The sequence below is a fragment of the Oryctolagus cuniculus genome, chromosome 7 (assembly GCF_964237555.1).
Source record: "Oryctolagus cuniculus chromosome 7, mOryCun1.1, whole genome shotgun sequence".
NCBI lineage: Eukaryota > Metazoa > Chordata > Mammalia > Lagomorpha > Leporidae > Oryctolagus > Oryctolagus cuniculus.
The window spans coordinates 144,696,738-144,710,315 of record NC_091438.1 but is presented as its reverse complement, the minus strand read 5'-3'; the positions used below and the strand labels follow the sequence as shown (position 1 = coordinate 144,710,315).

Here is a 13,578-nt window from a genome sequence, read left to right as displayed (position 1 = left end):
ACCTGCAGAGCCGGGAGCCAGGGCTTTGAGAGCAAAAGATTCCACTTCCTTGTTTTCCTGTCGGTGCAGGAGCCAGAAAATGAAACAGGAAACAGAGCGGAAGAGGAGGGGGTTGGGAAGCAGAGAAGGGAGGAAGGAGAAGCGTAGGGAAGTGGGGCTGATGGCCTGGCCGCGTTCTCCCCCGAAGGGTGACCCCCGGGACTTTAGAAGACATTCTGACTTGTCACAGACAGACTCCTGGCCTTTTTGCAAACAGATTTAGTTAGGAATTTTGTGTGGACACAGGGAGCCCCGGGGTGCGTATCTTTTTCCCTCGTGAATCCACAGGACAAGGGCAGCTCCTGTCTCCGTTCTGCCTTGGCAGAGTCCGCTGCTTGCTGCCTCCTGCACGTCCAGAGATCCCGAATCACAACCGTGGGCGCCAGGCGCAAGTGTGCCCCAGGCTCTGGCTGTTTCACGCACAGGTTTCTGGAGCTGCGAACACGAGCTTGTCGCTGAAAACCTGGGGGAAGCGCCCACCAACCTGCCTTCTTCCCCTTCCCCGCAGGCAAGGGCCAAAATGTGGTTTGTGCTTAACCCACCCCCCACACAACGCCGACCGAAGGCAGTTTAGGGCTCGCCCGAAATGTGGTCTAAAGTACCCGAAAGGCAGACCCTGCCCCCCACCCAGCACCGAGGTGGGCCGGTTTTCCTTGCCTGGAGAGATAGCCTGGAGAGATCTCTCGGTTCCCACCCACAGGAGTGGCTGTGGCCACAGATAAGGCCCTCCCTCAGCCAGCTCGCTGGGGCCAGAGGCTCGCCCAGACCCCGGCAGATAACTGAAACCACAGAAGGCTCTGGAATCCCGAGAAACAAGAAATCCACCAACGGGGAAGGATTTATTATCTGTTTCCTTTAAGGAGGGTGCAAAGTCGTTCTAACAGTTTCCGTTACAGGGGTACCAACTGACTGCTCCTCCCAAACAGCCGCTTTTGTTGAGTTAGTTTTTTTTTTTTTTTTTTTTTTTTGGCCCCACTTCCTGCGTGAAGGAGGAGAAAGGGGCCCTGGGGGGTGTTCTCTGAGGCTTCCCAGCCGCGCTCTTTAGTCACCGGAGATGGGGCTGACGACCCAAGTAGGACAGAAAGGTCCCGGGCGGCTGGACGAGGGGAAAGTCCAGGGGATCCCCCCACTTTCTTGGCGCCCAGGACGCGGGGTGCCGCCGCTGGCCGCAGAAACCCCAAGAAGGCTTTTCTTTTACTGTCCAGAGAACTCCCATCGGCTGCCAGGTTCTATGCTGAGCTGTTGTAGCCCGACAGCAGGGAAATCGCGACTCTGCCTTCTGGGACGAAGCCATAGGGCAGCCTCCAACTACAAGCGCCCCGGCTCAGTGAACGGTTGAGGGGTGGAACTGGGGCCAGGACATGGACTCCGGGACACAGCCTCTGCGCACGAACTGACGGCGGGGGGAGGTGCGAGAGAGAACTCTTCAGGTGTCACCACGGCGGGAAGGTGCCGCGCTCCCCGCCCCGCTCGCTCGGAGTCAACATGGCCGCCTCGGCGGGAGGCGGGGCAGCTTGGAGTCCGGGCAGGAGCGGGGCGGGGCTGCCGTCGGTGGAGCCAGCGCGCGTGCGCAGGCCGCTCGGATCCCGGATGGAGGTGTTGCGGCTCTGGCCCCGCTGGGGAGGTTGGGACGGAGTGACGCTGAGCTCCCGGCGCCGGGTTTGGAGCCCTGGAGTTCTGGGGGGAAGGCGAAGCTGTCAACGGAGGCCGAGAGAAATGAGGCGGAGGCCGCGGTGGAACGGGGAGCCCCGCCCCTCCGCCATAGCGGCCTCCGGCGCCGCCTCTTCCTTTGACGGCCCCGCGCCCTCGCCTGCTTCCGGCCCTCTTGCCTGTCCGGGGCCGGCGCGCTCCCACGGGAGTAGCCCCTGGGCCTTGGCTTTGGGGTGAGCTTGGTTGCCCGGTGCCCATTAGGGACTGTGTCCGGAAGGAGCGGACGGAGAAGGGGCTTCGGACACCACAGGGCTGGCGGAGGGCGGCCCCTGACGGCGAGCGCCCTCGAGGCCTCTGGCCCTGACGACCCTGGCCTAAGCAGCTTGACCCACAGAGGGTCCAGGCCCCCAGTGCGACAGGCTTTCCCGAGTTCTGAGCTAGGGCCGTCCGCCCTCAGCGCACCCAGCAAGAGCGGGCTTGGAGGCAGCACTGGGCCAGGCTGTGGGGGGCCTGGGCTGTAGCCCTGGAGTCTGGCGGGGCGTGAGTGCCGGCACCATGAGGTTCACAGAAACAAGACCCACGACTCTGTTTAGGCAGCCTTGGGTGTGGCACTTGACCCTAGTGAGCCTCAGTGTTCACATCCATAAAATGGCGATGGTAATTATACCTGCCTCGCGGTGTCTGATGGGCTCGCCGGGGCCTGTTCATCTCACGGGAAAATGAAGGAGTGAAACCAGGGGATCTGCCAGTTAAAAGCGATCTGCGAATTGGCCGAAGGGTTGTCGGGAGGCGAGCTTGGCGAGGAGCTGAGACGGAGAATTGACTGGCTTGCTTTCGCTTTTATTTGGGTCACGTGTAAGCTAGGTAGGGGCCACGAGCCTAAGGTGGGCGCTGAGGCTAGAGGTTGGCTCCGGACAGAGGAGGAATGCGGGTTTGGGCCAGGGGCAGAGGTGGGTTAAGTGCTTTCTGATCCCAGCTTCTCTGCGTGTGGGTGGGACCCGAAGGACTGGGAGTGAGTGCACCCGTGAGAGAGCAGGCGCAGCCGTGCGAGGCTGAGGACGGCTGCTTTCTGTGATTCCTCCCGGCTCAGCGAGCCAGAGGCTGGACGTGTTGGGTGCGTGCACAGACTGCCGGCTCCTCGGGGGTTCTCAGAAGCTGCCTTGGAACTGAATTTTCCTGAGCCAAGCGGCGTGGAGTCGGCGGCCTCTCCCTTCCTCCAGGCCTCCTGGTGCTGGCGTGAGCCGCGGGCGCCCTCTCGTGCCCAGGAAGGAGTACTGCTTCCCTCGCCCACCGCCCGTCTGGGGAAGTTGCATTTTCTTGTGGCTTGTGACTTCTGTCGCCTTGCTCTTCACTTGAGATGTGTGGGAGGAATACTTGGAGCGGTGGTTTTATATCGAGTGAGTGAACTGGTGATACTGTGTTCTGCCCGTGCCACTGGTTTGGAACGCAGGAAGCCTGTGCGTGGGGGAGGCCGAGCCCTCACAGGCCACTTAAATAAACGCTGGCAATACAGAGGTCGAGGCGGAGGGCAGCCAGAGCCTAGCACGTAGGCTAGTGAGGACCAGGGAAGCACTGCTCAGGCAAGTAATAGCCAAAGGTTCGGTGGGGACTGGCCAGGTAAGAAGAGTTTTCCAGCCCTCTTGTTAAATTTCCTACTTTAATTTTTTTTTTTTTTAAAGATTTATTTGTTTGAAAGGCAGAGTTAGACAAAGAGAGCTTCCATCCACTGGTTCACTCCCCAGATGGCCTCAACTGCCGGGGCTGGGCCAGGAGGACGGAAGCCGGGGGCTCCCACGTGGGTGGCAGGGTCCCAAGTATTTGGACCATCTTTCTCTGGTTTCCCAGGTGCATTAGCTGGGAAGTGGAGCAGCCGGGACTCCAGCAGGCGCTCACAGGGTGCTGGCATCACAGGCAGCAACTTACCCCGCCACGCCACAGCGCCAGCCCCTGAATAGTTTTTCTTTTAGGAACAGTTACTCACCCCCTGTCAGTGGCTGCCTGTGGTGCTCTTTCCCTCCTTCCTCGCTTCCCAGGCCGACGTTCCAAAATTCTGCAGGAACTATTGCTGTTTCTTAAGGAGTTGTTAGCAATGTCCTAAAGGTCATTCCTTGCCTCGGACTGGCTTTGCAGTTGTTGATAGTTGCTGCCGTGGTGACAGAGAGGCGGGAAGTGAGTTTTCTCCATCTGGTAGTCGGCTCGGTCTTCCCCCTAGGTTTGTTTTAGCCATGTGAGCTGGCCGAAGTCCTGCTGAGTGGCGGTTTTCTTTTCCTTCTCCACTTAATTTTACAGACCAGCTGAACACACATCAGAGAGCTGGGCTCGAGCGTGCAGTCATTGTGGTCTTCCGGAACAGTCCTGTGCCCCACTTTTGGGAGTCTGGTTTGGGAGCTCGTGTATTATTCTGGGCATGAGGGAGAGGGCGCTCGCCAGATAACAGCAGCCGCAGCGTGGATTTGTGTGGCTCTGCACACTCGAGTCCATTTCACCAGCATGACAACTTTGAGAAGTTGCAGGGAGGGGTCTGATCCTGTTTTATACAGAGACCTGAGGCTCCGAGAGACTGAGAACTGGCAAGTGGCAGTCTGGACTTGAACTACGCCCTGCGGTTCCTGCAGAGGAGCTCAGCCGTCTCAAGTTCTGAGAGCTTAGCAGTCCAGCCTCATGCTTCTCTGTGTGGAACTCCCCTGACGTGCACAATGCCCCTGAGTGACACCCAGGGGTGCCCTCTGCCTCCCGTCATCTGGGCAGTTGCCCGGTTAGCTGTGCTGCAGGAACACTGAAGGGGGAGCTTCCTGTGAAGGATTTTCTCAGTGGTTTGCCCTCGGCCCGCGTGTGACCTTTTCCTTCTTGGTTGTAGAGTTTGGGAGGCCGAGGGAGCTCAGTGCTGGTAGCCACACTGCTGGATTCCTGGTGGTTACAGGATGTGGCCCCTGGACCCGTCCCGGAGAGAGGTGCTGCGGTTTGCGGTCAGCTGCCGTGTTCTGACTCTGGTGCTGCAGGTCAGTGTCTGATCTTCCGTCCTGAGCACGCCCGGGCTGCGTGTCTGCTCCAGCACAAAAAGCAGTCCCCATCTACTGTCACCTCCCAGGTGTGCCCCGCCGTGGCTGGAATCATAGAGGCACAGACTTTATAGTTGGAAAGTGGGCAGGGATCTTGTTAGTACCTTGATTTACTTACACCTGTTTTACCCCGCAGAGACCCATAAAGGCTAAGTGACTTTCCCAAAGCCACTTAGTGAGGTGGAGAAGCACCAAAGTTAGACCCTAGTGTTCCCTGCTCCTGAGCTACTGATCTTTACACAGACCCTGACAGTCTGTAATCAGGCCTTTAGGGTGTGACAGCTCAGAGCATCACCCTGGACATGCTTACAGGAGACTGAGCCCTGTGCCAGCCAGCCGAGTGTGGGGGGTGGCCCCGTGCACGTGGGATGACCGCCATGGGTGTTCTTCAGCGGTGAGTGTCCCCTCGCTGCCTCACCCACACGCAGTCCCCAGTGCAGCTGCCCTTTTGCAACTCCCTTAATATGTATTTTAATCAAACTTCACATCCATTTGAATTCCTCAGTGTCTTACCAAGTGTCTCTTCCTTAGTATGTCCTCAGTTTATGTTCTTGAGTGCATGAATAGTGTTGAATGGTGTGTACCCCACAGAGATGCTATATGAACGTAGCTCTGTGCCTCTTACCAAGACCTAGCTCTCCGACGCTCAGGGCTGCTTCCTTCCTGGAAAGCTCCTTCCTTCCCTCCTCCCCCTGCTGGGTTCCAGGTTTAGTTAAACAGTGTTTTCAAGTTGGAGCCTAGGGCTGTTATCTGTGATTGTCACTCCAACCCATTTGCTTTCATTGTTTGAAGTGGCCTGAGATAAGGAAACTGACCAAAAAGATAAAGAGCCTTAAAAAAACGTGCTCCTGTTGCCAGGCTAGGGAGGAGCCTGACTCCGCGATGGCTCCAAACCGGCGTGAGCTGAGTTACTGGAGAGCCACAGGAGCAGTTCTGCGAGTCCGCACGTGGGCTGTGAGGCCGGGACAGCCGGGTTCTCATTCATATGAGGCTGTTGGAAACAGTGCATTTGCCCAACCACCAAGACTGTAACTACCTGTAGTGCTCTAAGACTTGTGCTACATGGTAAGTGTAAAAAGTCATGAGCTTTTTACTGTTAGGAAGCTGACAGTCGAATGGGGCACAAAGACATTTGTGTAATAGGAAGTGCTATTTCATTCTCACGTCCTCTCTCCACCCCGCTTCCAGCTTTAAAGCTTATGCCATCAGATTGTATTCTGAGGCACCTTCATTGTTGTCCTCTTGTCTGTCACTCACAGCTCTTCCTTGAAGGCTTTAGCTCCGGTTCACTGTAGCTCTTTCCAGCAATGCTTCTGTTGATTTTTTAGTGGTTTCAGTATTGATGAAGATGATGGATCTGGTGCCCTGGTCTCCAATTTCCTTATCCTGTTCTCTTCTGTTGCTCTTGTTCTCATCATTCTCTATATTCCCAACCCCTACCAAAGCTCAGTTGTTTTGGAAAGATTTATTTATTTATTTATTTGAAAGGCAGGGTGGCAGAAAGTGAAGGATAGACAGAGATCTTCCATCGTGTGGTTCACTCCCCAAGTGGCTGTAACAGCCAGGTCTGGGCCAGGCTGAAGCCAGGAGCCAGGAACTCCATGTGGGTCTTGGGCCAGCATCTTCCCCCTTCCAGGTGCACCAGCGGGACTATAACCAGCACTCTGATATGGGATGCTGGTGATGCTAATCTCAATTTCAGGCATCGCTTTCTCCGGCTACTATCTCCTTGTGTTTACAGCTCACCTCCTCTGGTACCTAGTTCTAACCATTCTTCCACCTTCTCAGGATTTATAATGCATTGATCCTGCCACCATTTCACCGTCCCTCACCAGCCGCATGGCTGTACCTCCACTTCGGAGCCAGCTGAAACTCCAGGTCTGTCGTTTCCAGGCATACGTACTGTCTCTTGCACCCGCTTCTGGTGTCTTATTCACAATACAAAAGCCTGACCTTGGCTGAATCCAGTTACCTGCCTACCCTATGTCTGCGTCCACCCAGAGAAGAACACCCAGCTGTACCAACTCATCTTTTTATTCAAGATCACTAAGCCAAGTGCTTTCTGGCAGTCTTACCATATTGCTTTAGTTCATTAACTTTCCCATTCTCTCAAATTTTTCTGTTGATCAGAATCACCTTGGGGGAGTTTTTTAAGAATTCCAATGCCCAGGGACCAGCACTGTGGCATAGTAGGCTAAGCCTCTCCCTGCGGCTCCAGCAACCCGTGTGGGCGCTACCTCATGTTCCGGCTGCTGCTCTTCCCATCCAGCTCTCTGTTTCTGGCCTGGGAAAGCAGTGGAAGATGGGCCAAGTGCTTGGGCCTCTGCACCCACGTGGGAGACCTGGAAGAAGCTCCCTGTCTGTAACTCTTCCTCGCGAATAAATAAATAAAATCTTAAAAAAAAATTCCAGTGCCCAGGCTGTACCCCATTCTGTTTAAATCATTAACGCTAGAGGAGAGACCAGGTATCAGTATTTTTTCAGACTCCCTGGGTAATTCCACAGCCCATGCTGGGAACAAAGGGCATAAGTTGACTTACTTTAAACAGTTTTCCTCTTTCCTCAAATTGGTAACAACTTTTTCTCGATACTCACTTTGAATGAAAACTCAGAAAAACAGAAGGCATTAGAAGAGACTTTCTGATGGCCACCTCCTCCCTCAGCCTGCTGCCCTCTGTGCCTTCCCTCTGGGGCTTGACTGCACTGCCGTCCTCTTGCTCGGGCCTGCCCCTCCCCCTCTGCAGCAGACGGCATCATTCTCCCCGTCTCCGCATGCTTGCAGGGGTTCTCCTCACTGGCACACACTTACCTCTTACCTTTCAAGAGCAAACTTTCCCTTGACCCTCATTGCTGACCACATTTCTCCACTCTCCTTTACAGCCAAACTCCTCAAAGCCGTGTGCACGCACTGTCTGCAGTTCCCTTCATCTGCCCTCTGCTGTACCCAGTGCAGGCAGGTTCGTCTCCACTCCACCGAATGGCTTCTGCCAGATTCACCAGTGACCTCCACACTGCTAAATCCAGTGGTCAGTTTTCAGTCCGCATCTTAACTTGACCTGTCAGCAGCGTGGAGCAAAATCGCTCCTTCCATTGCTTCACTTGGCTGATCTGGGTTTCCCCGTCCTCACTGACTGTTCCTTTATTTTGCATCATTGCTGGATCCTCACCCACTTTCTGGCCACTAAATGTTGACATGTTCAGGGTTCAGTGTTTTTTGTTTTTTTTGTTTTTGTTTTTTTTTTTGACAGGCAGAGTGGACAGTGAGAGAGAGAGACAGAGAGAAAGGTCTTCCTTTGCCGTTGGTTCACCCTCCAATGGCCTCCGCGGCTGGCATGCTGCGGCCGGCGCACCGCGCTGATCCGATGGCAGGAGCCAAGTACTTATCCTGGTCTCCCATGGGGTGCAGGGCCCAAGGACTTAGGCCATCTTCCACTGCACTCCCTGGCCACAGCAGAGAGCTGGCCTGGAAGAGGGGCAACTGGGACAGAATCCGGCGCCCCGACCAGGACTAGAACCCAGTGTGCCGGCGCCGCAAGGCGGAGGATTAGCCTATTGAGCCGTGGCGCCGGCCAGGGTTCAGTTCTCAGATGTCTTCTTCTTCCTCTTCCTCCTCTTCCTCCTCCTCCTCTTCAAGATTTATGTATTTGAAGGAGTTACAGAGAGGCACAGGTAGAGAGAGAGGTCTTCCAACTGCTGGTTCACTCCCCAAATAGCTACAACAGCCGGAGCTTTGCCGATCCAAAGCCAGGAGCCAGGAGCTTCCTCCGGGTCTCCCACGTGGGTGCAGGGGCCCAGGGACTTGGAGCATCTTCTGCTTTCCCAGGCCATAGCAGAGAGCTGGATCAGAAGTGGAGCAGCCAGGACTCGAACCAGCGCCCATATGGGAAATTGGGATGTCGGCACTGCAGGCGGTTGCCTTACCCGATACGCTATAGTGCCAACGCCTAGATGTTTTCTTCATCTATTCCTCAGGTGATCCCGATCAGTTTCACGCCCTTAAATCTGTCCGTGTGTTCAGAGTGTGTGTGGTGGCACAGCAGCACCCCATGTGGGAGTTCTAGTTCGTCCTGGCTGCTCTGTTTCTGATCCGGCTCCCTGCTAATGTGCCTGGGAAACAGCTGGTGGTGGCTCAAGTACTTGAGTCCCTGGCATCTCAGTGGAAGACCCAGATGGAGATCCAGCCTCCGGGCTTTGGCCTGGCTGAGCCCTGGCTTTTGTGGCCATTTGGGTAATGAATAAATGGATAGAAGATTTCTCTCTCTCTCCCACTTTATCTATAAGTAAATAGAAATTATTTAATTCTGTCTATGCACTTATGACTCCCAAACTTATGTCTGTAGCCCTGATCTCTCTTCTGACTCAAAGACTCCTATCTCTCATTGTCCAATCAACTTTTTTTTTTTTTTCGAGATTTATTTATTTGAAAGGCAGTTACAGACAGAAGGTGAGAGAGATCTGTCTGCTGGTTCACTACCCAAATGGCCACAATGACCAGGGCTGGGCCAAGCAGAAGCCCGGAACTTCATCTGGTCTCCCACATGGGTACAGATTCCCAAGGAGTTGGGCCATCTGCTGCTGCTTTCCCAGGTGCATTACCAAGGGGCTGGATCAGAAGTGGAGCAGCCAGAACTTGAACCAGCACCTATATGGGATGCTGGCATTGCAGGCAGCGGCTTAACCCATTAAGCCACAGTGCTGGGCCCATCCAGTTGACTTTTACATGACAGGAACACAAAGCTAACTAATCCAGACTCAAGCTCATCATCCTCCCCCCAACAAGTCTGTTCTTCCTCATTTTATTAAATGGTAATTATTATTTTCTTTCAGTTAACATCCTGATTCTCCTTTACCCCACAGGCTCTCTTCAATGCCATCATCCCAGATCACCACGCCGAAGCGTTCGCTCCTCCTCGCCTGGCCCCCTCGGGCTGCGTGGACCAGTTTGTGGAAGGTCTCCTGGGCGGCCTGTCTCGCTGGGATGCTGAGCACTTCCTGTTCATTGCCGAGCACGGTTACCTCTATGAGCACAACTTCGCCTTCTTCCCTGGCTTCCCCTTGGCCCTGCTGCTGGGGACTGAAGTGCTGAGACCCCTGCGGGGGTTCCTGAGCCTGCGCAGTTGCCTGCTGATTTCAGTAGCACTGCTCAATTCCTTGTTCTCTGTGCTGGCCGCAGTCGCACTGCATGACCTGGGCTGTCAGGTGCTGCACTGTCCCCGCCAGGCCTTGTGTGCAGCGCTGCTCTTCTGCCTCAGCCCCGCCAGCGTCTTCCTGGCGGCCGGCTACTCGGAAGCTTTGTTTGCTCTCCTGACCTTCAGTGCCATGGGGCAGCTGGAGCGGGGCCGGGTCTGGACGAGCGGACTCCTCTTCGCCCTTGCCACCAGCGTCCGCTCCAACGGGCTGGTCAGCGCTGGCTTCCTCGTGCACTCTCAGTGCCGAGGCTTCTGCTCTGCTCTGGGGGTGCGGAGTCTGCCGAGACAGCTTTGTAAGCTGGGGGCCTCCGTGCTGCTGTCCGTGCTCACAGTCAGCCTTCCCTTCGCGCTCTTTCAGTATTATGCCTACAGCCAGTTCTGCCTGCCAGGCACAGTCCTCCCCATCCCTAAGCCCTTGGTGCAGCTGGCCACAGACAAGGGCTATCGGATTGCAGGGGGACACGAGCCCCCTTGGTGTTCCTGGGACCTTCCCCTAGTATACAGCTATATCCAGGATGTCTACTGGAATGTTGGCTTTTTGAGGTACTATGAGCTCAAGCAGCTGCCCAATTTTCTACTGGCTGCACCAGCGGCTTTTCTGGTTGCCTGGGCAGCTTGGACATACGTGACCACCCACCCTTGGCTCTGCCTTACACTTGGCCTTCGAAGGATCAAGAATAGTGAGAGCCTCGAGAAGCCGGATGCCGGATTCCTCAGTCCTCAGGTGTTTGTGTACGTGGTGCACGCGTCAGTGCTGCTGCTGTTCGGATGGCTGTGCATGCACGTCCAGGTGCGCTGGGCCCCTCGGGGGGGGGGGGGGCGTGCAGCAGGCCGAGCCGGCCCCCACGTGGGTGACCCGTCGCTGGTTTTATCATTCAGCAGCTATTTAGGGGTTTTCTTCATGCCAGATGGAACATGAGTAAGAAAATTGAAGCCCTAGTGGGTCTTGTGGTATATAACGGCAGACATTTGACAGGTAAAGTCACGGTACAGGAGGATGAGAGGGGTTGCTGTTGGGAGATTTTAAAAACACTCAGGTTTTGTGGCAGCAAAGAGGGAGATGTGAACCCACGAGGCACTGAGGAAGGCATCTTATTACCTGTGTCCTGAAGAGAACGTAGGAGTTTTCCGTTTAAGAAGCAGGGGAGTGTTGGGTGGCAGAGCGGTGTGAGGCGCCAGCGTCGAGAAGCAGTGGAGGGGCCAAGACACAGGGTGATGACGGGACCTAATGCAGTCGAGCCTCAAGAAGCAGCCCAGCGTCTGTCTCTGGCACCTGCCTAGTGTGTAACCGTCCCCTTGCTGGCTTCTTGAATGAGCCTCGGAGAGGTCCTCTGAGCCCAAGCAGCCGCCCAGTGTTCAGAGGGGGTGTCGGGTCGGGGGGGCTGTGATAGAGGGACGGGGAGTTAGACCTGACTTTCTGTTCTTGGCTGTGGTCGGTTTCAGCATGACCCTGAGGAAGTTCTTTGTGCCCCTGCTGGTCTCTCTCGCAGTTTCTGCCTCCTGGAGGCACACCTGACTGTGATGTTCTCTGAGCTGTGTTGGTAGCTGGATTAGCTACCAGAGTGCCTGCCAGCACAGGTTAGATGAGGGAGGCCATTTGGAGACGTGGCTCTGGGCTCCCCTAGCAGGGACAGTGTTCAATCCCAGGGCCCCCTTCTTCTCTCCCTCTCCTTGGCCATCCCTATGGGCTAAGGCAACCACCTTGGGTTCCCAAGCTCTCAAGTCACATCTAGAGTTGAGTCCAGGCCCTGGGCTAAAATTAAACGCTGTAGAGTTTTTAATGCTGATTGGCCCATTTTGGTAATGAGTCCACAGCCATGTTTGGAAGATGGTGGTAGCCTGGCTGTTGTTACACGTGTCTTTATGAGGCAGATCGTAAGCTCTGCTGAAGGCTTTTCCAGCCTAGCGCAACATTCCTAGTCGTGAGGCCATCACTCACCCAGCAGAAGCAGCCTCCAGGCTGGTCCAGTTTGAGTCAGTGACCATCCAGTAAATCTGTGGGTTTTCCTCTTATGATTTCTAGGTTCTCACCAGGTTTTTGGGCTCCTCCACTCCTATCATGTACTGGTTTCCAGCCCACTTGCTTCAGGATCAAGAGCCACTGTTGAGATCCCAGGAGACTGTGCCATGGAAGCCTCCTGCGGGGGACTTCCCACCAGGACAGATGGTCCCCAGAAATTCTATCGTGGGACTTTTGTACAACTGGAAAACCTGTTCTCCAGTCACACGCTACATTCTAGGCTACTTCCTGACTTACTGGCTCCTGGGACTACTCCTGCATTGCAACTTCCTGCCTTGGACTTGACCTGGACTCCGAAGGGCCATGCTGGAGGCTTAACCCAGAGACCTGAAAGTCAGACTGTACATGGGGCGTGCCTGCGCTGCTGGCAGTCGTGACGGTTCGAGCCCTCTCACGCCCTGATGCTGGGTAGGAATTTGAGAAGTGGGAGTCACTCGAGAGCCCCTTCTGGCGCTGGTCAGGGCAGGTTTTAGAGTGACCGTTTGGGCTCTACGTGAGGAGACCTTATTTCAAGTTTGAAGCACACACCTGAATCTGTCTTGAGCCAGCATAGTGAAGACAGCGCTAAACCTATTGCTGATCCCTGATCAATGTAAATGCAAACTTCATCAAAAGCTCTAGCTGTTGGTGCCAGTCCATACGCGTGGTGCAGGCCTGAACTGTGGAGTGGCTGTAATAACATCTTTTCTAAATGGACATTGTTTCTGATTATTTTTTCCCATGAATTATGCGTTTATTTATATGAAAAAATTTTACAAAAACAAGCAAATTAAACAACTTTTTATTACACATGCAGTAAATGAATTATTAAAAGAATTTGGGGCTGGTGGCGTGGCTCAATAGGCTAATCCTCCGCCTTGCAGCGCCGGCACACCGGGTTCTAGTCCCAGTCGGGGCGCCGGATTCTGTCCCGGTTGCCCCTCTTCCAGGCCAGCTCTCTGCTGTGGCCCGGGAGTACAGTGGAGGATGGCCCAAGTGCTTGGGCCCTGCACCCCATGGGAGACCAGGAGAAGCACCTGGCTCCTGCCTTCGGATCAGTGCGGTGCACCGGCCATAGCGCACCGGCCGTGGCGGCCATTGGAGGGTGAACCAACGGCAAAGGAAGACCTTTCTCTCTGTCTCTCTCTCTCACTGTCCACTCTGCCTGTAAAAAAAAAAAAAAAAAAGAATTTGGATTACCTGGGGTAAAAAGGGTAAGAATGCTGCAGGAGCCCCAGATTCTGGTGTGTGACCTGGGGGGAGGGTTTTCAGAGCCTCTAAAAATGGGAAATGGGGCCGGTGCTGTGGCACAGTGGGTTAACGCCCTGGCCTGAAGCGCTGGCATCCCATATGGGTGCCGGTTCTAGTCCTGGCTGCTCCTCTTCCAATCCAGCTCTCTGCTGTGGCCTGGGAGGGCAGTGGAAGATGGCCCAAGTCCTTGGGCCCCTGCACCTGCGTGGGAGACCAGGAAGAAGCTCCTGACTCCTGGCTTTGGATCGACACAGCTCTGGCTATTGCAGCCATCTGGGGAGTGAACCAGCAGATGGAAGACCTTCCTCTCTCTTTACCTCTCTGTAACTCTGTCTTTCAAATAAATAAAATAAATCTTTAAAAAAAATAGGGGAAATGATATTTTATTATC

General features: G+C 54.9%; 1 protein-coding gene and 1 long non-coding RNA gene across 10 annotated transcripts; one reads left to right on the top strand and one right to left on the bottom strand.

Moving 5' to 3' along the window:
• Nucleotides 1-243: 243 nt before the first annotated feature.
• On the bottom strand, nt 244-831 carry LOC138850705 (uncharacterized). The gene is made up of 2 exons (XR_011390824.1): nt 697-831; nt 244-474 (listed from the first exon to the last, which is right to left on the bottom strand). It is a non-coding gene; the product is annotated as an uncharacterized lncRNA (long non-coding RNA).
• Nucleotides 832-1,043: 212 nt separating this feature from the next.
• On the top strand, nt 1,044-12,746 carry PIGV (phosphatidylinositol glycan anchor biosynthesis class V). Of its 9 annotated transcripts, none has more exons than XM_051856805.2 (5): nt 1,455-1,635; nt 4,547-4,688; nt 7,629-7,705; nt 9,606-10,727; nt 11,961-12,746. In XM_051856805.2, the coding sequence occupies exons 1-5, from the start codon at nt 1,525-1,527 to the stop codon at nt 12,240-12,242; spliced, it is 1,734 nt and encodes a 577-aa protein (XP_051712765.1). In that variant the 5' UTR covers nt 1,455-1,524; the 3' UTR covers nt 12,243-12,746. The 9 variants fall into 9 exon arrangements, with proteins under 9 accessions (XP_051712770.1, XP_051712765.1, XP_051712764.1 ...); XM_051856804.2 differs by having other exon boundaries at nt 7,629-7,774; XM_051856810.2 differs by lacking the exons at nt 1,455-1,635; nt 7,629-7,705 and adding an exon at nt 1,044-1,448.
• The last annotated feature ends 832 nt before the right edge of the window (nt 12,747-13,578 follow it).

Excerpts from the sequence above, each read along its gene's own strand:
- PIGV (XM_051856804.2), top strand. The coding sequence starts at position 1,525 with ATGGCCGCCTCGGCGGGAGGCGGGGCAGCTTGGAGTCCGGGCAGGAGC. Across the intron at positions 1,636-4,546 it reads CGCTCGGATCCCGGATGGAG|AGTTTGGGAGGCCGAGGGAG; the intron begins GTGTTGCGGCTC and ends TCTTGGTTGTAG. Across the intron at positions 10,728-11,960 it reads GGCTGTGCATGCACGTCCAG|GTTCTCACCAGGTTTTTGGG; the intron begins GTGCGCTGGGCC and ends TATGATTTCTAG.